The sequence below is a fragment of the Portunus trituberculatus genome, chromosome 40, assembly GCF_017591435.1.
Source record: "Portunus trituberculatus isolate SZX2019 chromosome 40, ASM1759143v1, whole genome shotgun sequence".
NCBI lineage: Eukaryota > Metazoa > Arthropoda > Malacostraca > Decapoda > Portunidae > Portunus > Portunus trituberculatus.
The window spans coordinates 19732475-19759516 of record NC_059294.1 but is presented as its reverse complement, the minus strand read 5'-3'; the positions used below and the strand labels follow the sequence as shown (position 1 = coordinate 19759516).

Genomic DNA, 27042 nt, shown 5'->3' with positions numbered 1-27042 from the left:
TCGACTCACAATCGAGAGGATCGGGTTCGAGTCCCGGCGCGGCGAGGCAAATGGGCAAGCTTCTTAATGTGTGGGCCCTGTTCACCTAGCAGTAAATAAGTACGGGATGTAACTCGAGGGGTTGTGGCCTCGCTTTCCCGGTGTGTGAAGTGTGTTGTGGTCTCAGTCCCTCCCGAAGATCGGTCTATGAGCTCTGAGCTCGCTCCGTAATGGGGAAGACTGGCTGGGTGACCAGCAGACGACCGTGGTGAATTACACACACACACACACACACACACACACACACACACATAGGCACACACACACACACACACACACACACACACACACACACACACACACACACACACACACACACACACGATATTTTACCGACCAGAAATAAAGCGTATAGAGGAAAACACGTACCACACAAAAGGGGGAAGGACAAAAAAAAAAAAAAAAAGGACAAAAACAAACAAAAAAAAACAAAGTGAGAAGTCTCCCTCCCTTTCAAATCACCAGTATCCGTTTTCTCTAATTCCCGCGTGTAAACAAAACATTTATGCAGCAAGCGGAGCGCGATCACGTTTACAAAACAAGAACATTTGCCTTCCGCCTCGTTCCCCGCCCGGGCCGCCGCTGCCGACTGTTTCGGATACTAAATATACTTGTTAGGAGCGAGAGGTGAAGCTTCGGGCACTTGGAAATGAGGCTGTTTGGGCCCGCGGGTTCAAACTCCAGTGATGGCAGTGTGAAGCTCCCTCCTGACGATACTGGAGGCCGTTCTGCGTCAGGAGGATCGTTGAGTTGCTTCTTCTACCTAATGCGATGTTTGGGACGCGTGACAGAGGGACGTGGAGTGTCAGGTGGCTGGTGGCAAGTCAGGAAGTAAGAGACCCTTTTGACTTGGCAGGACTAAAACACACGAGAGTAATTTGTAGAGTTGTTATACTAGGACACGCTTAAAATTACTGGTAGTGCCAATAAATGATCTGTTTCTACTGTAAGCTTTTGTAGTTTTGAAAGTTCCTGTAATCTGTACAAAGCTGATTGTTACGTAATAGTCGAGAATTTTCAATCATTTATTTCCCTTGTCATTTTTTTATATATATATTTTAGTTTTTTTTTCTTGTCACCTATCAGTGTCATCATTGTTAAAAATTTTATTACTATATATTTTTCAGTATGTATGCAGTCAGGGATTTAAGTATCTTCCGTTCTTGCAGGTTCAATGTTGTAAAATTGTAATGGAAACCTGGATATGCGTGGCAGGCTTCTTGTTATTCTGCGATATGTTCATTACAAATAATATACGAGCTGTGTTCCTAGACTGGGTATTGCATTTATAGTTTATGGCAGAACGTCTGGGTTTCTAACGAACAGTGAAACGTATTTCCCCAGATTTTGACGCATTTGCAACACGAATGCACAATTGAAGAGGAGAATATCATTTGTGAAAACATGTTATGTGATATTGTTCAACTGGAAAGAGAAAACAGTAATTGTTGTTGCACTTCGGGTTATTTGCACTAGGAAGTTCACTTGCTCTCAGACAAACACACTGAATTGGGCATGTGAATTGCACATATCGTTATCTTCACCCGTTTGTCAGCAAGAACCATTAGCCAACTACACCTGTTGTTAGCTACACCTGATGTCAGCAACACAGGTTGTCTGCTACACCAGTTGTTTGACGATGCCGCGATTCCTATGAGTCTCCTTGACCGGCATAGACCTAAATAGATAACTCAGTCTTGTTTTCCTCCTCTTGGTTCACCACAACCACGCATTTCTGCAGATATTCTCGTTACGGACGAATAGTTTCCCTGGCATGTACGAAGTTCTCCAAATGTATTCGAATATATTCCTTATCCCTTATAGATAGTGAGGCGAGGCCGTAAATAGGGCGGCCACTACCAAGGATTTATTTTTGTATAGGGGAGAAGCAATCGAACACGTAATTCTAACTCCCTAGCAAACAAAAGTCATTATTTTATCCATGCAACAAACGGTATTCTTCGCTAGGAACATTTATTTCACCTCGTTTTATGCACATTTAAATATTTACGGGAAAAATTGCGAGCACACAAATATAAGCATTCTTTTCCCAGTTACTTTTTTCCTGCTCCTCCTCTTACGCAAGGCATTTCGAACGTTACCATATTTTTAAAGATGAAGTAAACTGCGCGAGGAGGGAGAGGAGAGCGATGCGAGGGAGGCGGCGAGCGAGCGAGCAGCGGGAGTCTGGCGGGAAGCAGGTTCGACAGAAGTGATCGGGTGATTTGCAGCGCTACTCCAGTTCCCCTCGCGGTGCCTTGTTTCCATTCCTCTCTCGCCGATATATTGCATCACTGAATTACTACTAAACCAGAGAGAGAGAGAGAGAGAGAGAGAGAGAGAGAGAGAGAGAGAGAGAGTGAGAGAGAAAGTAACAAATAGGTAGGCAGGTAGAGACACATAGAGATAGATAGATACACGCGCGCACACACACACACACACACACACACACACACACACACACACACACACACACACACACACACACACACACACAGAGAGAAAGAGAGAGAGAGAGAGAGAGAGAGAGAGAGAGAGAGAGAGAGAGAGAGAGAGAGAGAGAGAGAGAGAGAGAGAGAGAGAGAGAGAGAGAGAGAGAGAGAGAGAGAGGAAAAATAATTATGATATTCATGAACCATAAAGTATTCAAATGAAATATTGTAAGGTTCGTCTTAATATTCCTGCCGTGAACGTGAGCAGGTGTATCAAGGGGACAGTGTTATGGTGATGGAGAGTGACAGGTATAGTGCGCACAGAACACGGTGCAACGACGTAGAGAGATTAAGAGATAACAGGGTTTATAAAGGGAAAATGTGTGGTGAGACAGACAACCCGACTCTCCCTCAGGTAATGATGCCCGGCGTGGCCCAGAACACCTGCGGCCCCGCTAGCTCTATATGTGCAGGACAGGACAGGAAGAGTTCTAATGAGTGTGCCACAAAAATACGAGGGGTTACTCTCTACACAATTTCAATGGAGCTTCCTTAGTAACAAGGGAAATGAGTCACTGTTTAATTTTAATGTGTAATTCACCAGCTGGCACTGTTTGGAGGATTAGATTAGTGGTGGATGAAAAGAAAATAGTATTTTTTTTTACAAAATTCTGCAGATATTGTGGAGAAAAGGTCTCATATGTAATGAACGCCGGAAGAACGTTTCCTTTGTTGTAAATATATTCAAGGAACAGCAGAATTAGAAAGTAATCCTGCCCTGTAATTATACTGCAAGAACTGGAATTCATATTACATTTTCTTAAAGTCTTGTAGTCGTATAAATTAAATATAATGATGCGTTAATAATATTTCGCTTCCTGCCTCCTCCTCCTCCTCCTCCTCCTCCTCCTCTTCCTCTTCCTCTTTATCACAGCATGTCTTTACCTTACACGGATAGAGAGATTTAGATAAAAAACAAAAACATTTATACAAGAAGCCCATGATGAAACAACGATCACATGGTAAGTTGCTGAATTACGGTCATTTCTGAACCACTCATGCTTCTCATCACCAGTGCCTTACTACAGAATTTGATTAAGACTATCAGTAACCTTTCTAGATGCTCAGTACCAAAAGCCATCCTCACTTCTTCCTCCACAGCCTCCCTCTCTTGTACCTCTCTCTCCTCCACAGCTTCTCTTACTTGTTCACTCCTTCACAGTCTCTCTCGTTTCTCTTTCTACCGCTGCCTCTCTCTCTTATTCTCTCTTCCCCAGCCTCTCGCACTTTTCCTCTCACTTCCATAGCCTCCCTCACTTTTTCTTCTCTCTTCCACAGCGTCTCTCACTCTTGTTCTCTCATTCTCAGCCTCTTTCAATTGTTCCTCTCTCTTCCACAGCTTCTCTTACTTGTTCCTCTACCACTGCCTTTCTCTCTCTTGTTCTCGTCTCTCCTCCACAGCCTTCTTCAGATGTTCTTCTTTCCACAGTCTCCCTCACTTGTTCCTCTCTCTTCCACAGCCTCCCTCACTTGTTCCTCTCTCTCCCACTACCTCTCTCTCTCTTGTTCTCTCCTCCACAGCTTCCTTCAGTTGTTCCTCTCTCTTCCACAGCCTCCCTCTCTTGTTCCCCTCTTTTTCACAACCTCTCACTTGTTCCTCTTTCTAACACAGCCTCCTTCGCTTGTTCCTCTCTTGTATACAGTCTGCGTCCCATTTGTCAGTTCTTTTCATCCGTCACATCCTTTACAACGTCATCCTTCACGCCGCAGTCTTTGCCATATCTTGTACGTCCTCGCCTAAGTCCTCAACGTCAGCTTGCTCTCCACCATCACTCATGTAAACCTTCCCCCGCTACACTTTTCATCTCCGTTCCTTCCTCCTCGCCGCGACCATTCCTCCTCGCCGCACTTGTAACCATTCACAGGATTACTTTCAGGTGATCCGCGTCATTTCCAAGAGTCACGTGTCCCTTGTATTATTTTTCATAGCAGCGTATCTTCTGTGGTTTGTTGTTGTTCCGTAAGGTTGTGTGTATTGTGCTTTGTTACGCTTCACTCCTCCGGTTCGTGTTGTGTTCTGCATTGTTGCGTACGTGGCAAGGTGAAGGTTGACGCGATGGTTCCGTGGTGAAAGCCAGTGACCTTGTTCCAGTGCCTTTAATGAATCAGTCAAGCAATCAGTTGTTCAGTCAGGCATAGAAAATTCTTCCTTGTTACTGATTTATACCATATTGATTTATCATTTTGTTTACTTGATTGTTTATTCTATTTCTGTATTTACGTATTCACTCATTCATTCATTGGTTAACTTATTATTCACTTAGGTATCTTATCTTCCAAAACTCGAAAATTTTAGCACATTCATCGCTCTTCACCATTCATCACCTTACCTTAATCATACACAACACAGCTCTTTAAGTATTCAACTGCTTATGACTTGTGTGAAGGTTATATTTAGTCCCTCTTCTTCTCTCTTCTGTAACTCTTCCTGATATTGACACGAGCCGCCACATCTGAACTGCTCCTCAAAGGCTCCACAACTCTCGTAATCTTCCTCTGAGATTTTTTCCGCGTCTACCCATCTCACTCCGAGGCGTCTAGATGTACTCGCGTGCGTGTGCTGCATGAAATATACAGATGTTTCTTCCCTGTCAAGAGAGAGAGAGAGAGAGAGAGAGAGAGAGAGAGAGAGAGAGAGAGAGAGAGAGAGAGATTTAGCATTGCAGATTCTCTCTCTCTCTCTCTCTCTCTCTCTCTCTCTCTGTGTGTGTGTGTGTGTGTGTGTGTGTGTGTGTGTGTGTGTGTGTGTGTGTGTGTATGTTTGTATGTGTGTGTGTGTGTGTGTGTGTGTGTGTGTGTGTGTGTGTGTGTGTGTGTGTGTGTGTGTGTGTGTGCACATTAACTTTCCTTTTATTTTTCCTATTTTTCTCAAGCATATGTATAATCTGTACATACAGTATATTATTCCCGCTGTCGGCGTCTTTCCTCCCATCCATCCATAACACAGCGGCGAGGAAAACATAAAAATAAGAATCTTTCCAAAACATAAAGCGAGAAGGGAAAAGTTTCACTCTGGGGAAATATTTAAATTTCCCTACCCTTCAAAATCAACTTTTTTTTGTATTTTTTTTTCCGCTTCACCGCCTGGGACCCAACACGTCAGATACAGGAAGGGAAATGTGTGGCTTGGGGATGGGTGACGGGTGATGGATGGGCGGTGATGATGGGTGGCTGGGGACGCCTTTGGGTGAGATGGATGAGGTGGTAAAGGTGGTTGATGGTGATAGTAATATTATGGGTAGTAGTTAGGAGTTAGGAGTCTAGGGATAGTGTGTGTGTTAGTTGTGTGGTGGAGTAGATGGGTAAGTGGATGTAAGTGTGTGTTAGCTGTGTGGTATTGGGTATGTGTGTTTGCATGTAGTAGTAGTAGTAGTAGTAGTAATAGCTGTAATGGTCATAGTGTTTGTAGTGTTAATAGTAGTAGTAACACTTGCTGAAGTAATAATTGTAGTGATCGTCCTAGTTGTCGTCATTATTATTGATGTTGATGATGGTAGTGGTGGTGGTGGTGGTAGGAGTAGTGGTGGTGGTAGTAGCGGTGACGGTGGTGGTGGTGATGGTAGTGGTGTAGGAGGTGAACAATAACTAAAGAATTTTGGTGAAGATCAATACAGCTGGGAGTGGAAAATATTCAAAACTTTTATTATGAAAATACTGCCACAAATAATTTCCTCCACCACCACCACCACCACCACCACCACCACCGCCGCCGCCGCCGCCGCCGCCCCAGCCGCCGCCGCTGCCAACAACAAGAGCAACAGCGGCAAACAATGCAAAACAAACACCGGCGCGCTATGTAAACTGCTGATTAAAAACAACAACAAACTGTGACAACCATTAAAATAACAACAACAACAACAACAATAATAATGAAAATAATAATAATAATAATAATAATAATAAAAATAATAATAATAATGATAATAGTAACGATAATCTTGCAACGTTAACAACAAAACTCCACAAGTCTTTACAATCTGGCCCAATTATCTCTCTGTCTTTGTTATCTCCTCTGCTTCCTCTTGCTCACTAATTTCTCATTTCCCACGGCTAAAAACTCTTTCCTCTTTTCACCTCCCCCGACAAAAGAGGCTTATTTCCTCCATACTATTAAGAATCGATAATTACTCGTCAAAACTTTGGATTGAAAACTTTTATTCAGAGAGACTTTGTATTTTGTTGACTGCAGACCAACAATAATAGTACGATCGATGGTGTGGCTTGAGTTGTACCAGTAATAGTAGTAGTAGTAGTAGTAGTAGTAGTAGTAATAATAGTAGTTGTAGGTAGTAGGTAGTAGTAGTAGTAGTGGTGGTGGTGGTTAGTAAGGTGATGAAGATGATAAGGAGGAGGAGGAGGAGGAGATGATGATGAAGATAAATTAGAAGGAACACAAAGGATACAAAGGAAAGCCAAATAGGAACAGACTTTTACATCCTTGGAAGGCTGTTTGGTAACTACTCCTAACTAATTAGAGACCAGAGAAAGAGATAGAGAAGATGACGGTGAAGATGAGGAGGAAGAGGAGAAGGAGAAGGAGGAAGATTAGATGAACAAACAAAGCAAGTTGTACCAGTAATAGTAGTAGTGGTAGTAGTAGTAGTAGTAGTAGTAGTAGTAGTAGTAGTAGTAGTAGTAGAAAAAGAAGAAAAGTGAGAATAATCGCAGTAACTTTAATGGTGTAGTAGTAAGAGACAGAGACATCGCAGGTGGACAGACAGGCAAATGACGGACATACACCAAAACAGGTGGACGGGTAAACAAACAAACAGACAGGTAGACGTGTAGCTCTTAATGATTAATACACACAAAGGAAAAAGGAGACAACAAGCGACATATTGAACACACACACACACACACACACACACACACACACACACACACACACACACACACACACACACACACACACGTCCTGACCCGCACTCACTCCAGTAGGACAAAAGTTACCGAAAAAGACTCGCCTGGACTCCCCAAGGCTCAACTCTCTTGGTGAGGGAAGCAGTGAGAGTAACTCGTGAGACTCGTGCCAGTTGTGGAAGGTTCCTTGGGAGTTTTGACCTGACCTTTGAGAGAGAGAGAGAGAGAGAGAGAGAGAGAGAGAGAGAGAGAGAGAGAGAGAGAGGATAGCAGAAAATAATACCCCAAAACATATATCCAAATACAAAGCAGCAAACAGTACAAATAGAGGAGTATTAGTCAGCAAGAGGAGCCCACTAAACCCGCCGTAAAGGAAGAGTCTAGATAAATAAACATTCTGAGATGGAGAAGATAAAGGAGCAGTCATAAAAATGTGGTCTCTTAGCCGTCATTACCCACGTCATCTTCCATAATCACAGTCATCTCACCAAGGATAATGACACTATATTTTATCACTTCGTCCCTCTTGTCTTTCTTCTCTTTTCCACCGTATTCTCCTCCTTCTCCTCCTCCTCCTTCTTCTCGTCCAGCTCCTCCTGCTCTTACTCAGCTGGCAAAAGGAGGCCTACTCACAGCTGGTTCGTCTTGAGGGAAATCTACCTCCTGCAACGTTGCCAATATTCCGTATCAGAGCTTTATCTCACCCCTGTTATCTCTCCTTCACTGCTCCTCCCTAGACGCCTCTGCCTGCTGGAGGAGCGCTAATCCATCTCGTTAAGATATGTGAATGAGGCAAGATAGCACTGGGGTCTCTTGCAAGCTTAGGAAAAAATTAAGATTGCATACTCGAGAAGCGTGGCAACACTGATCATCAACAACCCGACGAGACCATTGGTTGCCTGAGATTCCAGCATTGTGCAGCGGTGCCACATCTCCTCCCAGACCAGCCATTCATCACCGCTGGATAACTCGCCAATAACTGCTTGGTAATGGGATTCTGTCTCCTCCATTGTGGCTGAAATATTGACGAGAGGAATAGATAGGGCGCGCCAGGTCCCTCGGGAAAGTAAATGGAAAGGAAGCAATAAGAAGATTTTGTCGCCGTGTTTCAGTGAGGTGAGGAAGTCCAAGTGGAATTGTGACGGAGGAGGAGTGGGAGGAATAGGGGAAGGGAGAGAAGGAAGAGAGGGTGGGAGAAAAGGGAAGAAAGAAGAGGAGGAGCAAAGAAGGGAGGAAGGTTATTGTAGGAGGCTAAATTTACGTGATGTTTGGATCTAGTGCATTTACTTAAATATTCGAGAAAAAAACGCGATTTCGTTGATGAAGTGGACTAACGCATCGAAGAAAAACACCCAGAAGAATTTCCAAATAAATACAGTGTGATTACATAAATGCGAAATCACACACAAAAAAACACTAATATGAAATTCACACACCAAATATAGATAACAGAAGACACACAGAGAAATAGAAAAAAAAAACTATCTACTATATGGAAGCTTAATGGGTCTGTCACGGTCCATCTTCGTGTGTTTGTTATATATTAAACTACTCAAGTTCCCTTAACAAGACGAAGACTGATGGAGGTTCGCTCGGGACCCCGCCACCTACTTTCACGCGCTGTGGCTCCAGGACGTGTTTATAATCCATCACAGCTCTGTCTCCGGCGGCACCCATCAGGTCATTCATAGTTAATCATCCTCAACGACTCTCTTCCTACTTGGCGCCGCACACCCATTATGTTCCCCGAGCCAAGGTCAAACAGGTGGGTGGGAAGCGAGGCGGAGAGGCGAAGAAGCGAGGCGAGGACGGCAAAGAGTGTGTATGTTTTCCTGAGTGAATGGACCTAGAAGTTTATAATCAGATGAATAGACTCGAAAAATGTCCAAGGCAAGAAATTTCTCTAAAGTAGCGACATTAATGTAAAGGAAAATACATAGCTAGTGGATAAGTGGAGTGAGCTGTGATGAAGGTCCTTTGTTACAGAAGAAGGAAGGTGAAGGTTTAACAGAAAGGAAAACATTGAATGGAGAGCGAGGAAAAAAAGCGGCCCCGTAAAAAGAGTGTTCCAGGTGAGGGAGGAGGGGGAAAAAAGGAGGGAAGAAGAGAAGGAAGTGGAGGAGCAGGTAACTCGGGAGGGAGGAAGGAGGAAGGAAGGGGAAAGGATGGCAAGTTACGGTCATGTAAAGTTCCTTTCGTTATGGTGGCCGGAAGTTTTGAGAGGTACGGGCTCGGAAAGGAAAAGAGGAAGGAAGGAGGGATGGAAGAAAGGAAGCAAGGAAGGAAGGAAAGAAGGAAGGAAGGAAGGAAGATAGGAGAGGCTGCCCAAAAGAGTGACTTGTGACTGTCTGACTCAAAGGCACCTTGTTTTTTCTCCTCTTTTTAGGCATCCTGTTGCTTTGGGAGGTTAGGAAAGACGAGCCTTTCCAATAGTGAGAGAAGATGTTATACTTTAAGAAATCAACGGATAAAGTGGAAGACTTACCTTTATTTCTTCTGTTAGAATTTAAAAAGGTGATGCAATTTAAACGATTGAAAAAAGCGTGAAAGTATGAAGGAAATTACGAAGTAAAGGGAAAAACAAAATATGTTTTTCATTCAGCCATATAAGTATACGGGAAACCACTCCAGAATTTCACTTACTTGCAACACTATAGAGACGTCAAAAAAGAGAACTGACAAACGTAGATTTTCTTGATCAAAAAATTCAAACTCTCTCTCTCTCTCTCTCTCTCTCTCTCTCTCTCTCTCTCTCTCTCTCTCTCTAGTATCGTTAGAGGCAACACAGTAAGGTTTCGGACTCGGCCAAAATAGGTTCCAAGCGCATCCACTTATGAAATTACGGCCAACGAGGGTCTGTGTGCTGGCAGGTAACTTGGCCCTTCCTCGCCTGGGAACGAGCGTGCCTTGTGGGGAAGGAGTCGAGATGGGGAGGATGGGTAGAGAGAGTTTAGTAGGGAGTAGGAGCAACAGCAAAAGTGGCAGCACCAGAAGTAGTAGTAGTAGTAGTAGTAGTAGTAGTAGTAGTAGTAGTAGTAGTGGCAGTAGTAGTAGTTGCTGTTGTTGTTGTTGTTTTTGTTTTATTATGTTTATATTTCACTGTGTTGTTATTTTTTATGGTGGGTAAAAATATGACGTCTTTGTAAGTGAGTGATCGATCTTTATCTCAGTGTTCTTTCCTATTTGCCGTACTATATTTAATCACATTTCTTTCTATTAAAAGACTTTACTTAATGTATAGGACTTTCTCTAAAAATTAGGAAACTAACAGATGCCACTCTTCTCTCATTACATTAACAGTCCTTACTGTTGTGATTTCTTCATCGTCCCCTGTCTGCATTTTTCACCTATCTTCCCTTTTAACAGTACCATGGCCATCATACTTATTTTCTTCAGTTTTCACAGTCTTCTCATCTAGACCTTCACCCTTTCGGCTCCATCACACCATATGTTCACCTTCCACTATCTCCTAACAAGCCACAACACTTCCCTCTTGTTTTTCCTTCACCACCTCTTTTCTCACCTTCCACTGTCTTCTTTTCTGCTAATAGTTCTTGGATCATCACACTTGTGGCTCCTCTATCATTCCTTTTCTTTATCATCCACTTTCTTCTAGCATCCTTTTACTTACACTTTCGGCTTCTTTATTTCCTTTCTTCACTTTTTTTTTCTCTAACAGTCTCTAGTTACTCATACCTTTCCTTCTTTCATTATTTCCTTCATCCATCTTCACCTACCTTCTCACTATACCTTCAGATCCCTTGCTCCTTCATCATTTCTTCTCTTCTAGCAATTCCAAGCCCATCATACCTTTTCCCTCCACGCATCTTCCAGGTACGATTTACTTCCAGCAGCGCAGCAGACAGGGTAACTCGGCGGGGGTTCAAGGCGGGCAGGATGGGGCACAGGAGGGGGAATTTCCTCGACTAATTCTGTAATTGTGGCGGGCAAGTTCACTGTAGTTAGGAAGGCCATTTGAGGGCAGTTAGTTTCCGCTTGTTTAGATGTCCAATTAGCGGTCTGGATTTCTTCCTCTTAATGGCCTTATTTGGTAGAAGGGAAGGTAGGATTTTCGTCCTTAAGGCTTGGTGAAATCCCTCCCTTTCTCCCTCGCGTCCTGTCTCCCAGCGTGGTCTGGTTAAGAGGAGGATTTAGTGTAATAGGGATTTAATTGTTCTCATTACAATAGGAGAGTTTCATTTTTGCATAATTGCGTGTAGGTCTCGCTTAACCTCCTGTAAGTTAGGGTTTATGTGCAATTAGTGTGTGTGTGTGTGTGTGTGTGTGTGTGTGTGTGTGTGTGTGTGTGTGTGTGTGTGTGTGTGCTAGGTAGGTAAGCAGGGAGGTAGTAGCCTTCCAAAGAAAAAAATGCTTCTCTGAGGTGGCCATGAAACCTTGATCAACAAACTAAATATCGCCGAAGAATTCAAATCCCAGGTCTTTTCTCGAAGTTATTAAAACGGCTTAAAAAATGCTACATGTATTCCGAAGAATTAACGAAAACTCAGGTGGGTGCCGGAGCTTCTATTGAGGTTCGAAAAGTGTTCCAAATTTTCAATAGGGTTTTGAAAGGCTTAACGAATCGCTACACATGTTGTATAGAACCCGCAAACCAAAAGATATTCGCTGAAATGTTTAAGTACGAGAAAGAGAGAGAGAGAGAGAGAGAGAGAGAGAGAGAGAGAGAGAGAGAGAGAGAGAGAAGCCTTAATACCAACTTCACATTCACAATAGCGACTCCAGCTTAAAGAGAAGAACACGAAAACGGCCAGGAAGACAAAAGGCCGCATCATACCAAGGGAACGACACGACAACGGATAATTGAAAGAAATGACTAACGATTAATGGCGCTGAAGCCCAGAAAGAGAAATTAAATACACAAGGAAACCAAACGACCATTTTTATTTAATTTCAAGTGAGGGATTCTCTCTTTACACTACAGAGAGAGAGAGAGAGAGAGAGAGAGAGAGAGAGAGAGAGAGAGAGAGAGAGAATTAGAATCAACTCTATTGCTCCATTAGAGAGATTCCAACTCCTTGCGTTTCGATGGAGAGGACTCGAGCAGCGCACAGAATAGGATTGGATTACTTGATCTAAACCAGGCGAGGAAATTATCCCGAGAGCAAATAAGGGATTGTGATGAGAAAACGCAGAGACGCGACCGGGAGGCTGCTGGCGATGTGGGAAGGGAGAAGAGGGGGGCGGCTGAGGGAGGGGATGCGTAGGTGGCGTGGCTGCAAGGGACCGTAATACCTGGCGAGGCGGAAAGGTGAGGATTCATTAGGCGGTCACGGCGTGGAGGGGGACGAAGGAGGGACAGTAGCAGTGGGGGATGGGGTCAGGTAATTGGATCATTTACATATTAAGAAGTTGAATCAGGTTAAACACATACCTACTTACTTAGCTAGCTACACACACACACACACACACACACACACACACAGTCATCGTAAACTAGAAGATTTACTCTCTCTCTCTCTCTCTCTCTCTCTCTCTCTCTCTCTCTCTCTCTCTCTCTCTCTCTCTCTCTCACACACACACACACACACACACACACACACACACACACACATACTTAACTCAAGAAGATATATAAACGCACCCACACGCTGCAATGCACACACTCACGCTAAATTTGAGTGCATTGGAGTGGGTGCGGTGTGGAGGAAGAGAGAGGGAGAGAGTGTGCGCGTGTGCGTGTGTGCATGTGTGCGTGGTTGGTGGGGACGGTAGAGGGGAAGAAGGGAGTGAGTGAGCAGGCAAGAGTAGGAGCGAAAGGAAGGGAATGATGAGCGAGTGGGGAAGGTTCTGCTTGGCGTGGGTTGGGTTGGGTTCGGGTGTGGGCTGTGAGGGTGAAGTGGATGCAACTCGGGTAATGTAAACTTGACTTGGTTTACATAATTCAACATAATATATAGATCGGAGTTCGGTGCGTGAGGTCGTGGGGGATGAAGAAGTGGTGGTGGTGGTGGTGGTGGTGGTGGTGGTGGTGGTGGTGGGTAGGTTGGGATGATGGCAATGTATGAGGTGAGGTAATAGGTGGTGACAGGAGGTAATGAGGCCGTGTGAGAGGTGGGAGGTGATGAGCGGTGATAAGGAGGAGAGAGAGAGAGAGAGAGAGAGAGAGAGAGAGAGAGAGAGAGAGAGACAGACATATTGAACTACCCTTTACCAGTAATTGATAAAAATATGTGAATATATTGATAAATTCGTTAAAAATCATGTCATATAGAAAGAAAAAAAAAAGAGCAGAGAGAAAAAAAAAAAATGGCTGGAATGAGAAAAAAAAAAATATATCCAAGGTGAAAATGTCCCGGAGAGGAAGCATGCCATACTTTCAAAATACTACAAGAAATACAACACTACAAGAAACAGACAGCACGTAGTATTCTCAGTAAGAACCTTGCGTACCTTGTCCACCTGAGTCCCAGAAGCTTCACCTGTAATCCCCCTGGAGATGCACCTTGTTAGCCTCAATATACTCTGTGCCCCCCAGGTATACGTGCAATGTCGATCCATCTGTACAGTGGATGGTGAGATCTCTCTTAAAGGTGGCAGGGAAGACAAGATTTCACAGGATTTACAAAAGAGAGTAAATGAAAAACAAAAGACAAAATATAGAGATGGTTCTTGTTTTCTCTCTCTCTCTCTCTCTCTCTCTCTCTCTCTCTCTCTCTCTCTCTCTCTCTCTCTCTCTCTCTCTCTCTCTCTCTCTCTCTCGCATTTAGTTTCTCGACTATGCACAAGGAGCGTAAGGACAAAGTAATCTTAACTTATCACTACAACAGTGCATCATAAATTAGGTACTTGTGCAGGCAAGACGAAATTTCACGCCTCGTTTTCTTTTACTAAGCAAAATACAGAAATGGTTCTTGGTCTTCTCTCTCTCTCTCTCTCTCTCTCTCTCTCTCTCTCTCTCTCTCTCTCTCTCTCTCTTTAGTTAACCCACAATGCATAGGGAGTGTAGGGGTAACGTAATTCCAATTTGCCACTATCGTAAACAAAGTACCTCTACATATATACATTCAGAACATCGTATCTTCGTGTCGTTCTTGCATCTTCCCTTTAATAACACCGCTGCACCTGTCTGTTCTCGCCTCCCACCGTTTCCTTACTTCCCCAGCGCATCATTGTACCCTTAACTGTGGCCGTGTACCGTCATCTGAGTTGCCTTGTACCCACAGAGCACCACTGAGGCCACTACCCGGTGACTAGCGAGGCTTGGACGGCGGCAGGAGTCGTGTTGGTGAGGCGTAATAATCAGGCCACCAGGAAGGGGCCGGACCGTGGCTATGGGGAGGATGTCTCTAATTAGTTGGCATTTAGCGTGATATTTCTTGCCCCTGTGACGTGTCGGGCGAGGGGAAGCAGCCACCACCACCACCACCACCACCACCACCACCACGTCTCCTTTGTGTCTCAGTGGGGGTTATTTTTTTTCTTGTTTTCTTATTTTCTTACTTATATGTTGCCTGTAAATCTTCTCCTTGTCTCTTGTTTGTTGGTCTCGTTCTTGTTTTTTGTCCTTGGTTTTGCTTTGTATGGTTTTCACCTTTCCTTGTTTGTGTTGTTGTTGTTGTTGTTGTTGTTGTTGTTGTTGTTGTTGTTGTTGCTTTTATTCGGTTTTTCGTTCGTTCTATTTTGAGTTTGTTTTTATCTTTCCAAGCTCTCTCTCTCTCTCTCTCTCTCTCTCTCTCTCTCTCTCTCTCTCTCTCTCTCTCTCTCTCTCTCTCTCTCTCTCTCTCTCTCTCTCTCTCTCTCTCTCTCTCTCTCTCTCTCTCTCTCTCTCTCTCTCCAGAAAGGTCATACATCTCACAAATGACGGGAAGAAAGCAAGATTCGACAACGATGGTCTTGAGGTGGAGGAAGTAAAGGAAAGAGGAGAAGGAGGAAGAAGAGGAGGAAGAAGAGGAGCAGGAGGAGGAGGAGGAGGAAGAAGAAGTGGAGAAAAAGGAGAGGTTGTCGGTGAAAAAGAAAGGAAATACAAAATGGAAAAAAAGCAAAAAAAAAAAAAAATTGGAAAACTGGATGGTAGTTTACGAAGATGAAAAGAAGAAGAAAAAGAAGAAGAAGAAGAAGAGGAGGAGGAGGAGAAGAAAGAGAAGAAAAAGGAGAAAAAATAAACAGAAAAAAAAAAATAGATAAGAAGTGGAAGGTGAGATGTAACAAGAGAAAACAGAAGGGAAGTGTATGAGAGAGAGAGAGAGAGAGAGAGAGAGAGAGAGAGAGAGGGTGGAGCAAGAAAAGAAAGAGGCAAGGAAGGATAAAGCGAAGAAATGGGAAGACTGAATCGTAAGGAAATTTACGAAGGGAGAAGAAAGCAAAATGGAGAGAAAGGCTATTGCAGATACGAAAAAAGACGATTGGAAAGAAATGTAATGGAGATGGAATTTGCAAGAGAGAGAGAGAGAGAGAGAGAGAGAGAGAGAGAGAGAGAGAGAGAGAGAGAGAGAGATGGTTAGGGGCAGAATATACGAACAGGGAACGATCAGAGAAGAGGAAAGAGTAGAAGGGAATAGGAAAAGGAGAATAATGAAGAGGAAGAAGAGGAGCAGGAGGAGGAGAAAGAGGGAGAAGGAGGACGTGAAGGAAAAGAAGAAGAAAAGGATAAAAGCAGAATAACAGAGAAATAAAGTAAATGAAAGAAAAAAATGAAGAAGAAGAAGGACGAGGACGAGGACAAGGACGAGGAGGAGGAGGAGGAGGAGGAGGAGGAGGAGGAGGAGGAGAAGGAATAGGGAGTGGTAGAAAAGAAGGAGGAGGAAAAATTATTTGAAACATACGGAATAAATAAAAGATTATGAAGTAGGAGGAGAAATAGGAAGAAAAGGAGGAAATTATTTTGGTGGAAGAATTGGAAGAAGAAAAATTGAAGAAAAATAAGAAAAGAAGAGTGAAAAGGAACGGAAAACCAGAAGAAGAAGGTCGACAGAGAGAGAGAGAGAGAGAGAGAGAGAGAGAGAGAGAGAGAGAGAGAGAGAGAGAGAGAGAGAGAGAGAGAGAGAGAGAGAGAGAGAGAGAGTCTGGTAAGAGAAAGCAATGGAAGAGTGGAGGAGAGGGGCTGGAAGAGGCAAGGAGAGGTCTAGAGAGAGAGAGAAGGAGAGAGAGAGAGAGAGAGAGAGAGAGAGAGAGAGAGAGAGAGAGAGAGAGAGAGAGAGAGAGAGAGAGAGAGAGAGAGAGAGAGAGAGAGAGAGAGAGGGAGGGAGGTGGGCAAGGAGAGGGAGCAGAATGGAGTGAAAGGGGTCTGCTGGAACAAGAGAGGGAGGGCGTGGAGATCTTGAAGGCAGCGGGGTAATCTGGAGGGATCTACAGAGAGGAAAGGAGGGCGAGTGAAACCATAAAGAGCCTTCCTTCCTTGCCCTTCCTTGTTTTGCTCTTTTATCGTCTTCTTCACCTTCTTCTTCTTCTTCTTCTTCTTCTTCTTCCTCGGTAAGGCGAAGCGAGGAAACATGAAGGTGATGTACGCTTCATCAGGTTAATTTCCTTCCTTCTGCACCTCCCTCTTGCTGCCTCGCCGCCCGTGAAAGAGAGGGAGGCCTGGACCGGGGAGAAGAATGGGACGGGAGCAGACCGGAGAATAGAATAGAAACAGGGAGGGAGAGGAATGAAACTAATGCTCGTCTTCTGAAATGCTCTGTTCTCTCACCACGACTATTTTCAAATAGAGATGATTAGCCGGGTTTTCAAGAGTGTTTCTGTCGTTCATAATGTAAAAGTCTTGGTAGTTTTTCAATAGAATGGTAAATGATGCTCTAAATATTAATGTAAATTCAACTTTAGCCTCTTTAAATTTAGTGTAGATGCAAATGAGAATTGTTCCAGAATATGGATCTTAATAATGAAAAAGGAAGGGAAAGAGAATTGCAGTTTTGGTCGTACTTTGATCCGATTAACAGATGGCTTTATGAAATTTCCTCTTAAAAAGTCTACCCCACATAGAAATTACGTATATTATTGTCCATTTGGCAGAAGCTTCACGTGTGTGGCTTAGCGGGAACAGCCTTGCGAGGGAGGGCGGCTGGGGTTCGGCAAGGTTCCGTAAAGACAGGGAATTATATAGGATTACACGAGAGAACAGGTACTAGGAAACATGTTGGTCTATAACGAGGGTTTCTGCTGTGCTAAGTAACACTAGTGGGAGAACAGGATAGGAAAGTACGAGGCTCTTCAGGATAGAATAGCGTAATGCTCTTTACCACCTACCACCACTCCTCCTTGCCTCAATACACCGGCAAGAAATGATTAGTGAGGAACACCATGTAGCTTTGTAGGAGAAGACTTGGAACGTATATTACTACTCGACATGATTTATTGCTGTACTTGTGGAGTCTGGGATTGTGGTGTTGCAGGGGAAAGGAAAGATCAACTGTGTGTTTGTCTGTGTGTGTGTGTGTGTGTGTGTGTGTGTGTGTGTGTGTGTGTGTGTGTGTGTGTGGTGTGTGTGTGTGTGTGTGTGTGTGTCTGTCTCTGTTTGTCTCGTTACCTGTCTGTTATTATATGTTGTGCAGTAAGGGATAATAGTATCACGTAAATGAGGATTAGATCAACTTTGTCTCTTTATTTCTCTCTCTCTCTCTCTCTCTCTCTCTCTCTCTCTCTCTCTCTCTCTCTCTCTCTCTCTCTCCTGGTACCTACATCTCCTGGTACCTTTTTTCCCTCATTCACTCACCCTCTCTCTCATTGAGTATTCACACCACCCTCACCCTCACGCACCTCCATTGCTCATGCCTCTTCTTTACCATTCACCATTCAGCGTCCCCGGCCCATTAAGGGAGGCTAATGAATGACCTTGAGAACCGTGAAGATCAGGACCTCCTCTTAATACGCCTCCACCTCCTCTTTGCCTCGTGGTAGTAAAGCAGACGATTCCTCTTGCCTCTTTCAACCTTTCTCTGATCACCTGTCTTAAGTCTCCTCCCTCTTTTTTTGGCTTTTCAAAGGAAGAGAAGGAGGAGGACCAGGAAGAGGAAGAGGTGGTGAAGGAGATGAAGGAGGAGTAGTGGATTAAGAGAAAGAGAATGAATTAACTTATTTTCTCTTATTTTTCTGTATGTTTGAATTTCTTATATATTTTTTTCTTCTTTTTTCACCATTTCACCTCGATTTGTGATATATTCTTGTCGTTATTGTGTTTTTTTTTGGTCCCTCTGTCTTTGTTCCTTTGCGTTGCTGCTAATCCTCCCCCTCCTACTCCTCCTTCCTCCTTCCTTCTCTTCCTTCTCCTCTTCTTCCTCCTACTTCTCCTCCTCCTCCTCTTCTTGCTCCTGCTCCTGCTCCTGCTCCTCCTCCTCCTCCTCCTCCTCCTCCTCCTCCTCCTCCTCCTCCTCCTCCTCCTCCTGCTCCTGCTCCTCCTCCTCTTCCTCCTCCTCCTCCTCCTCCTCCTCCTCCTCCTCCTCCTCCTCCTCCTCCTCCTCCTCCTCCTCCTCCTCCTCCTCCTCCTCCTCCTCCTCCTTATCCCCCGTTCCTTCTTATCCCTTTATCCATGTAGGCATTTATTTGTCTTTTATTTCCTTTGTCCCCCTCCACTGTCACCATTACTATCACCCCTCCGTCATCCTGCTCCTCTTTATGGCCGCACACACACACACACACACACACACACACACACACACACACACACACACACACACACACACACACACACACACACACACACACACACACAGCATTTCTTTCTTGTGCATTCTCTTTTCGCTACATCAGCAGTCATTTGGTATTCTCTCTCTCTCTCTCTCTCTCTCTCTCTCTCTCTCTCTCTCTCTCTCTCTCTCTCTCTCTCTCTAATATGCTTTGTTCAGTTTTAAAATCTTTTGTATGTCCTGTTTCTTATTTTTTCTTAATATACATATATATTTTTTTTGCGTAACCACTTAGTCTCCCTCTTTCTCCTTGTGTCCTACCCTCTCGTCTCCCTCTTTCTCTCTCTCCCTCTCTCTTTCTCGCTCTCGTTCCCTCCCTCTATAAAGCGCCCTTTATCTATGCCTCTTCAGCCCCTCTCATGCCAGGCAGCGACTAAACCCACCTCCTTATTTTTTTCCCATATTTTTTTTCTTTCCTCTCTAAGCACCAAAGAACCTTCCTAAAGACCACTCTTATCCTCCCTCCTTCCCTCCGTCCCTCCCTCCCTTTCACCTCTATCTTCTTCCCTTCTCCGTCCTTATCAGCGTGTTCCCTGCCTCCCTCTTCTTCCTTCCCCTTCCCCCCTCGTCTCTCTCTCCTCAAGCTAATTTATGGACCCAGAATCATGGAACATTTCCCCCTAGAGATCCCGACCATTGATGACGTAAACAGCCTGTCATTCCCCGGTTCTGTTCGGTTCGGTTGGATTCGGTTCCCGGTGGCTTTGTGGTTTGGGTGATGCAGTGTTTTCGGATGTGCATAGTTGCGATTCTTTTCTCCTTTTCCTCTTTTGGTGGTTCTGAGTGGTGGTGATGGTTGGTGGTGGTGGTTGTGGTTCTTCTGGTAGTTGCTGTGATGTTGGTGTGGTGGTGGTGGTCATTCAGGATGGAGTGAAGTGTGGAGTGCTTATTAGTGTGGTAGGTGCTGATATGATTTAATTGGTGTAGCTGTATCTTGCTGTTAATTTGGTGGTGATTGCTCTGCTCCTTCTACTGCTACTGCTGCTGCTATTGCTACTACTACTACTACTACTACTACTACTACTACTACTACTACTTTTGTGCATTGTAACCTTCCAGAAATGCTTTTTTTTGTCATATATAAAGTGTGTGTTTTTCTGTAATGTTAATCTTCTCAGTATCTGCTTTTGAGATTTTTCTTCATCCTTGAAAGAAAAAAATAATAAACTTCACATTTTGGTGTATTCTCGGTCAGTTTGTAGTTTCCCCACGTATGTTGTCACCGCAAAAATCATCGTTATTACTATCAGCAGAGGAAATAGCTTGTGGAATCTAAAGAACACACACACACACACACACACACACACACACACACACACACACACACACACACACACACACACACACACACACACACACACACACACACACACACACACACAGATAGGTATATAGACTGATAATTTATTGAACACATTATTAAGTATTGATATAACATTACAGAACAAAAGATTCATGAAATAGAAAACACAAAGTGCAAACTAAAATGCATCAAACAAAAATATAGTGCATCTTAAAACTCACGTACACAAACACACACACACACACACACACACACACACACACACACACACACACACACGCAGACCTATAATACCTGGTCACTTTTCATTCTGTCTTATCTCACCAGACGCGCCGCTGCCTTCCGCTGAATAACATCGATAAATTACCCCGAAAGGAAAAGCCATAGTAGGTAATTCGGTGTTTAAATTCTCGTTTGTTACACCTCAAGGATCGAACATTCGCCTACAGGAAGGTCTAGTGGGGAGACCCTCTCACCATTGGGCTAAAGAGGACATCGCCAGTGGCCGGTTTCCCAGATGGCCTCATGAAAACAAATCACCGGAAAAAAGGTTTTGAAGCAGAATAAAATTTTTTTTTTTTTAAAGATTCCTGTTTCTCTTCTTAAACTGTAAAATTCTTCCTTGGTCTGTTTTTTTATGTATTGATTCGCTGCAGTATTTACACCTACAATGCACATTTTCTGCCTGCTTTCAAGTGGATTGCGGGGACACTGGGAATTTATTATTTTTCCAGGCATTTTCCTTTATTTTTTTTCCCCGTGTTTTGTGTTGCGTTGTGTTCTCGTTAGTTTGTGGTTCAATTTCCACGATTCCTTAAGGGTGTTTACGGCACCTTAACAGCGTTCCCCGGGCGTTGTTTCGACAGCAAGACAGACATTGCATTCAGATTGGAGTTGGTGTGTTGCAGTGTTCTCCATCTCGTATCTGTGTGGGGTGTGTTTTACCGCTTTGTAGATATGAATAGAGGAAAAAAAAGGTGGAATTGCATACTCTCTCTCTCTCTCTCTCTCTCTCTCTCTCTCTCTCTCTCTCTCTCTCTCTCTCTCTCTCTCTCTCTCTCACCTTTAAAGCAGCAGAGGGAGGAGAGCGAAACTATGAAACTGGAGACGGAGAGAGAGAGGCAGAAGGAGAGAGATGGAAAGGACGTGCAAGAGGAAGGAGAATCTGAAGGAGAAGCTGTGTGTGTGTGTGTGTGTGTGTGTGTGTGTGTGTGTGTGTGTGTGTGTGAGAGTGATGGAAAGGCTGCACTGGGAAAAGGGAAGTGGAAGAGTGGAGGAGTGGAGGAGGAGGAGGTGGGTTCAGAAACTCCCCCTCTGGTACCCTACTTACGGAAGATCTAATGGTGGACGTTTCCTGATAAACCACCTGCTCTCCTCCTCCTCCTCCTCCTTCTCCTCCTCCTCCTCCTCCTCCTCCTCCTCCTCCTCCTCCTCCTCCTCCTCCTCCTCCTCCTCCTCCTCCTCCTATTCCTCCTCCTCCTCCATCCTTTTCCTTCGTCCTTCTCCTCACCTTTCTCTTCCTCCTCCTCCTCCTCCTCCTCCGCTGCCACTTATATTTCCCTCATTTTCTTTATTTCCAAGTTGTTTTCTTTTCTTTCGTCTTTATTAATCTTCTTTTTTTTTATCCTGCATATATGGATATTTATTTCCTTTTATCTTTCCTTCTATTTCTGTCGGTCTCTTTTTCTTTATCTTTCTCTCTCTCTCTCTCTCAATACCAATGACATCTCTCTCTCTCTCTCTCTCTCTCTCTCTCTCTCTCTCTCTCTCTCTCTCCTGTGGCTACCATACTACATTGACATCGAATCTATCTTGAAGTCCTTTCCTCGAGAGATATAAATGGATGGAGGGGGAGAGAAGGAGGGAGAAATGGAAGGAGGAGAGAGGTAAGGAGGAGGAAAGCATGAGGAAGAAGTGAGTAAGAAGAGATCCAGATAGAGGGATAGAAGGAGAGGATAAGGAAAAGGAGGAAAAGGAGATGAAGCAAGACGACCAAAGAAATGGAAAGCCAAAGAGGAAGGAAAAGGAAGAGAAAAATAAAGGGGAAAAAAAGATAAGAGGCATGATAAGGGAAAGCAACTACACCAAGATGGAGGAAAGGGAGAAGGAGGAGGGAGAGAGGGAGTAGAGGAGAGAGAGAGAGAGAGAGAGAGAGAGAGAGAGAGAGAGAGAGAGAGAGAGAGAGAGAGAGAGGGTAAGCAAGACGGAAAGTTAAAGTGATCTAACCTCACCTTTGGCGCATCCAGGGTTCGTATCCCGCTGAAAAGATGTAGCCGCTGGGTCTCAACTTAGTGGGGTCTCTGCCAGGTATCCCTCCTTCCCCCAACCCCTTAATAGGCTCCAGTAAAAGGAAGGAAGGAAGGAAGGAAAGCAGGAGGAGGATGTGGAGGAGGAGGAGGAGGAGGAGGAGGAGGAGGAGGAGGAGGAGGAGGAGGAGGAGGAGGAGGAGAGGTTTTAAGGCGGTGACCCACGTGAAAGAAAGATTCAGATGGGACTGGATACATTTTTTTTCACATCCTAGATATTGCCTCCACTCTGGTTACTCCTGGTGCAGTGCTAGCATACTCCCTTCCTCCCTCCCTCCCTTCTCTCTCTCTCCCTTCACCGCTATATTTCCACAATATATGGATACTTTTTACTTTTTATCCCTCCTCACGTGCATTTTTTAACCATTTTTGCAGGTATATTCTTCCATAACGTTACTTTATGTTGTGGTGGTTTAAATACAGCGCGTTTTGTCATGCTTTTATGTAGTATAATGGGTGTTCCCGTCCTCTTTTTCCTGTTACTTTTCGGACAGTTTTGCTGCACATCGCTCGGGAGTGCTGATGGTATGGGTAGTTTTGTTATTCATTCCCTATTTCTTCGTCCTTTCTGGATCAGTGGGCGGGCGTCTGGTGGTGCGGCGAGCGAGGGAGTTACTTGGGTACTTCCAGGGCTCGTACTACCTTTTGCGGTGCTCCTCGTCCCCATTCCCCGGTATTGGCAGTATTGGCAGCAGAGGCCCCACGTGCCGCGGTGCTATTCGTGGCTCTGTCGTTCTTTGCCTCGAAAATGCTACCCACTGCGCCATGTTTTCCGGCACTTGTAGATGAACGCCTAAATCTGAATGAAAGACCCACAACCGAAGAGGATCCAGAGAGAGAGGGAATATAACCAGCCTTTGGTATCGAATTCTTCTTCAACTCCGAAATGCAGCCGTTTTATGTTTTTATTCTGTGCTGCGGCTGTCTGTCTGTTACCCAACCAACGGACTGGGAACTCCTTTTTTCATCTTCCTGTCTGTCCATTGATCTATCTCTCTATCTTCCTATCTATCTAATACACTAAAGATGCAGGTGGGTTTCCGTCCTTCCATATTTCAGAAGTCAATTCTCCCGCGACTTTGACTGCAGGATTCAATTCTTTATCATGGCGGAGTGTGTGGGTTATGATCCTCTATTATTCTGGCTCCCGTTCCCTCACCCGGCTTTTGAATAGACCCAGAACAATGTATTTTTATTTCCATATAGATTGGGGAAAGGTTATAGAGGGAGAGAAACCCGCTGTGGCAAATTATTCAGCGGGGCACAATAGTTCCTACCCACCCCGGTTTTCCCCCTTTTTTTCTGCGTTTCATCAGCGGCTTCTACATACACGCCGCCATTCACATGTAGGAAAATCTGCATATATTTACAAATGCACAGGCTCGTGTATGCATGACCTGAAATACTCGTGTGCTTACGTATGCAAGTAAAAATATCAAGCCTTGAGAGATGGAAGAGCAAGTGAGTGAGCTGATCCAGGTTACTGAATACGAGAACACATGAGGTGAAAGTTAGATATATTGTGTAAGGCGAATACATAGAAAATATAATGAATAGGAAGACGATAATACGCAATAAATATGCTACGGAGGGATGATGAAAACTAACTAGACTGCTGGTGTGAGAGTAGTAGGGGTGATATGGAACCTCGCACCATGCACCACCACTGCGAGCACCACGCCGCTTAAAGACCACCTGTGCCGCCGCTAGGGTCCGTGTTACTCTATTGTCGGCAGCGTCGTTTCCCAGCGCGGGTGAAAGTTTGATTGCTGCCATAAACACACCATTTGTTCACAGCAGTAATGGCCTATAATAGCTGACTGATGCAGGAGTTAAAGCGTAATGAAGATAGATCAAGAGATAGACACAGGTAGATGGATAGATGTAGAATCACATACTACATTTGCCCATAGGTACGGTTCAAATAACAATCAGTGAACAATGACTGCTTCCCTGAATCAATGAGAGAGAGAGAGAGAGAGAGAGAGAGAGAGAGAGAGAGAGAGAGAGAGAGAGAGAGAATAATATATGGGGATGCGAAAAACAGTGTGTTATTGTGACAGTCATAATGTGTTTGTAATAGACGGTTGGCGACTCTTCACATTATTCCTGACCAGTCAAAACAAACATCCAGTGTGTGTGTGTGTGTGTGTGTGTGTGTGTGTGTGTGTGTGTGTGTGTGTGTGTGTGTGTTAAAGGTGACTATAGGATTTCCCCTATTCATGAGTTTGCCTGTTCATTTGTCTGTCTGTCTGTCTGTCTGTCTGTCTGTATGTATGTATGTATGTATACGTGTGTGTACGTATATGTGTATGTATTTTTTTGTCTCTCTCTCTCTCTCTCTCTCTCTCTCTCTCTCTCTCTCTCTCTCTCTCTCTCTCTCTCTCTCTCTCTCTCTCTCTCTCTCTCTCTCTCTCTCTCTCTCTCTCTCTCTCTCTCTTTCCTAATGCTTCCCCCTCCCTGCTCCTTTTCCCTTCCTTGCCGCCGTCGTGAGCCAGCCCCTTCCTTTCACTCCTCCACCCTTTCCCTGCGTTAATTATACAACCATTGTCTTCTGTGTGCAAATAACCATTCATGCAATGGTGTAAAGGGTGCTTATCTCCCTCTCCCTCCGTCCATTTCCAGGTCCCTCCCTCACTGCTTTCCCTTCCCTCATCGTAACTCCTCCCTCTCTTCCTCCCCTCCTCCCTTCCATACACTACCTGTCTCTCCCTCGGTTTCATATTGCCTCTTTCACGCTCAGTCTCCCTCACTACCCATCTTTTCTCTCTCTCTCTCTCTCTCTCTCTCTCTCTCTCTCTCTCTCTCTCTCTCTCTCTCTCTCTCTCTCTCTCTCTCTCTCTCTCTCTCTCTCTCTCTCTCTCTCTCTCTCTCTCTCTCTCTCTCTCTCTCTCTCTCTCTCTCTCTCTCTCTCTCTCTCTCTCTCTCTCTCTCTCTCTCTCTCTCTCTCTCTCTCTCTCTCTCTCTCTCTCTCTCTCTCTCTCTCTCTCTCTCTCTCTCTCTCTCTCTCTCTCTCTCTCTCTCTCGGGCCTAACATCAGCCACTCCCAAAGCCATAACTCACTCACCTTTATGCCTCACTCACGCACGCTCTCTCTCTCTCTTCCCCCACCAGGAGAGGGTCGTGCGCCCAGAATCACCGAACACCCGAGCAATTGGACTGTGCCGAGGAACGATCCTTTGACCTTGAACTGCGGCGCCGAAGGAAAACCGGAGCCCGTCATCACCTGGTTCAAGGATGGCGCCCCCCTCAAGGACTCTTCGCACCGCCTCATCCTCGGCCACGGCTCTGTTTTCTTCCTGAAGGTGTCCCAGGGCAAGAGGGAGAACGACGCTGGGGTGTACTATTGCGTCGCTAGGAACAGGCTGGGGAGTGCCAGGTCTGCCAATGCCTTCATCCAGATTGCTTGTGAGTACCCAGTGTGTTGTTGTTTTATTTGTGGTTTGACGTTTCTTTAGTTACTGTTCTTGTTTTATTAGTAAGTTTCACCACCTATGAAGAGTCCTCCTTGAGAATTTCGTCTAAACTATTTGCCACTTATGATGAATTGCCTAAGAAGATCGAGGTGAAGACAGAGTGAAATGAAGGGATTGAATTGTGTCAGAATTGCAAAGGATGGGAAGTCACTGAGGATAATGCAAGGGGTAGAAGCAAATGGAGGAGACTCGCACCGTACATACCCCCAACACTCTGACTAAGGGAAATGCAAAAAAAGATAATAATAAAACGAAATAGCTAACCTGACTTAAAATATCTTTGACACGAATTAAGAAAGAAAAGAACAAGATGACCTACACCAAAAAAAAAAAAAAAAGACAAGTCAACACACTAAATCACAACAGTGTCATTAAATCATACGAATAGCAACTTAAAATCCTTACGTGATTAGCTACAGTATATTTTTTTTTATGCAAGAGGGAGAACTACCAAGGGCAAAAAAAAAATGTATAATAGAAAAAAAAAAGCCCACTTGAACTGCAATCTCCACAAAAGAATAAAAAAAACAGTCAAAATTCAGGGACAAATATCTCGAAACCTCTCTCTTGAAAGAAGTTAAGTCGTAGAAATTGTGAAATGCTCTACTACTGATCAACTTATATTACTTTTCTTACTAATAAACTTAACCAAATCTAATAAGTCAATATCATGTAGATGGAGTGTTCATTGGGAAACTTACATGTGGAGCAGCTTGTACACAGGTGATGTTCGAGACTAAGACAGGCGTGGGGTGGGAGATCCGTGGATGGGTACCGTAAGCGTGGGATGTGATACGTTATATGCGAGGGTCTTACCTTGATGTGGGCGTGATGGATTGCTGTGTTTGTGGGTGTGCGTGGGCTGAGGGAAGAGGAGAGGAAGGCGAGGGGGGGAAGGGCAAGACGAATAAGTATTACAAACGACGA

General features: G+C 44.4%; 1 protein-coding gene across 1 annotated transcript in view; it reads left to right on the top strand.

Annotated features, from left to right (window-relative positions):
- The window catches only part of LOC123516054 (roundabout homolog 2-like), a 305146-nt gene that overhangs the window by 106355 nt on the left and 171749 nt on the right, over window positions 1–27042 (top strand). Inside the window, exon 3 of the mRNA XM_045275074.1 lies at window positions 25754–26047. Within this exon, the coding sequence (XP_045131009.1) occupies window positions 25754–26047 (294 nt within the window). The remainder of the gene's footprint in view (window positions 1–25753; window positions 26048–27042) is intronic.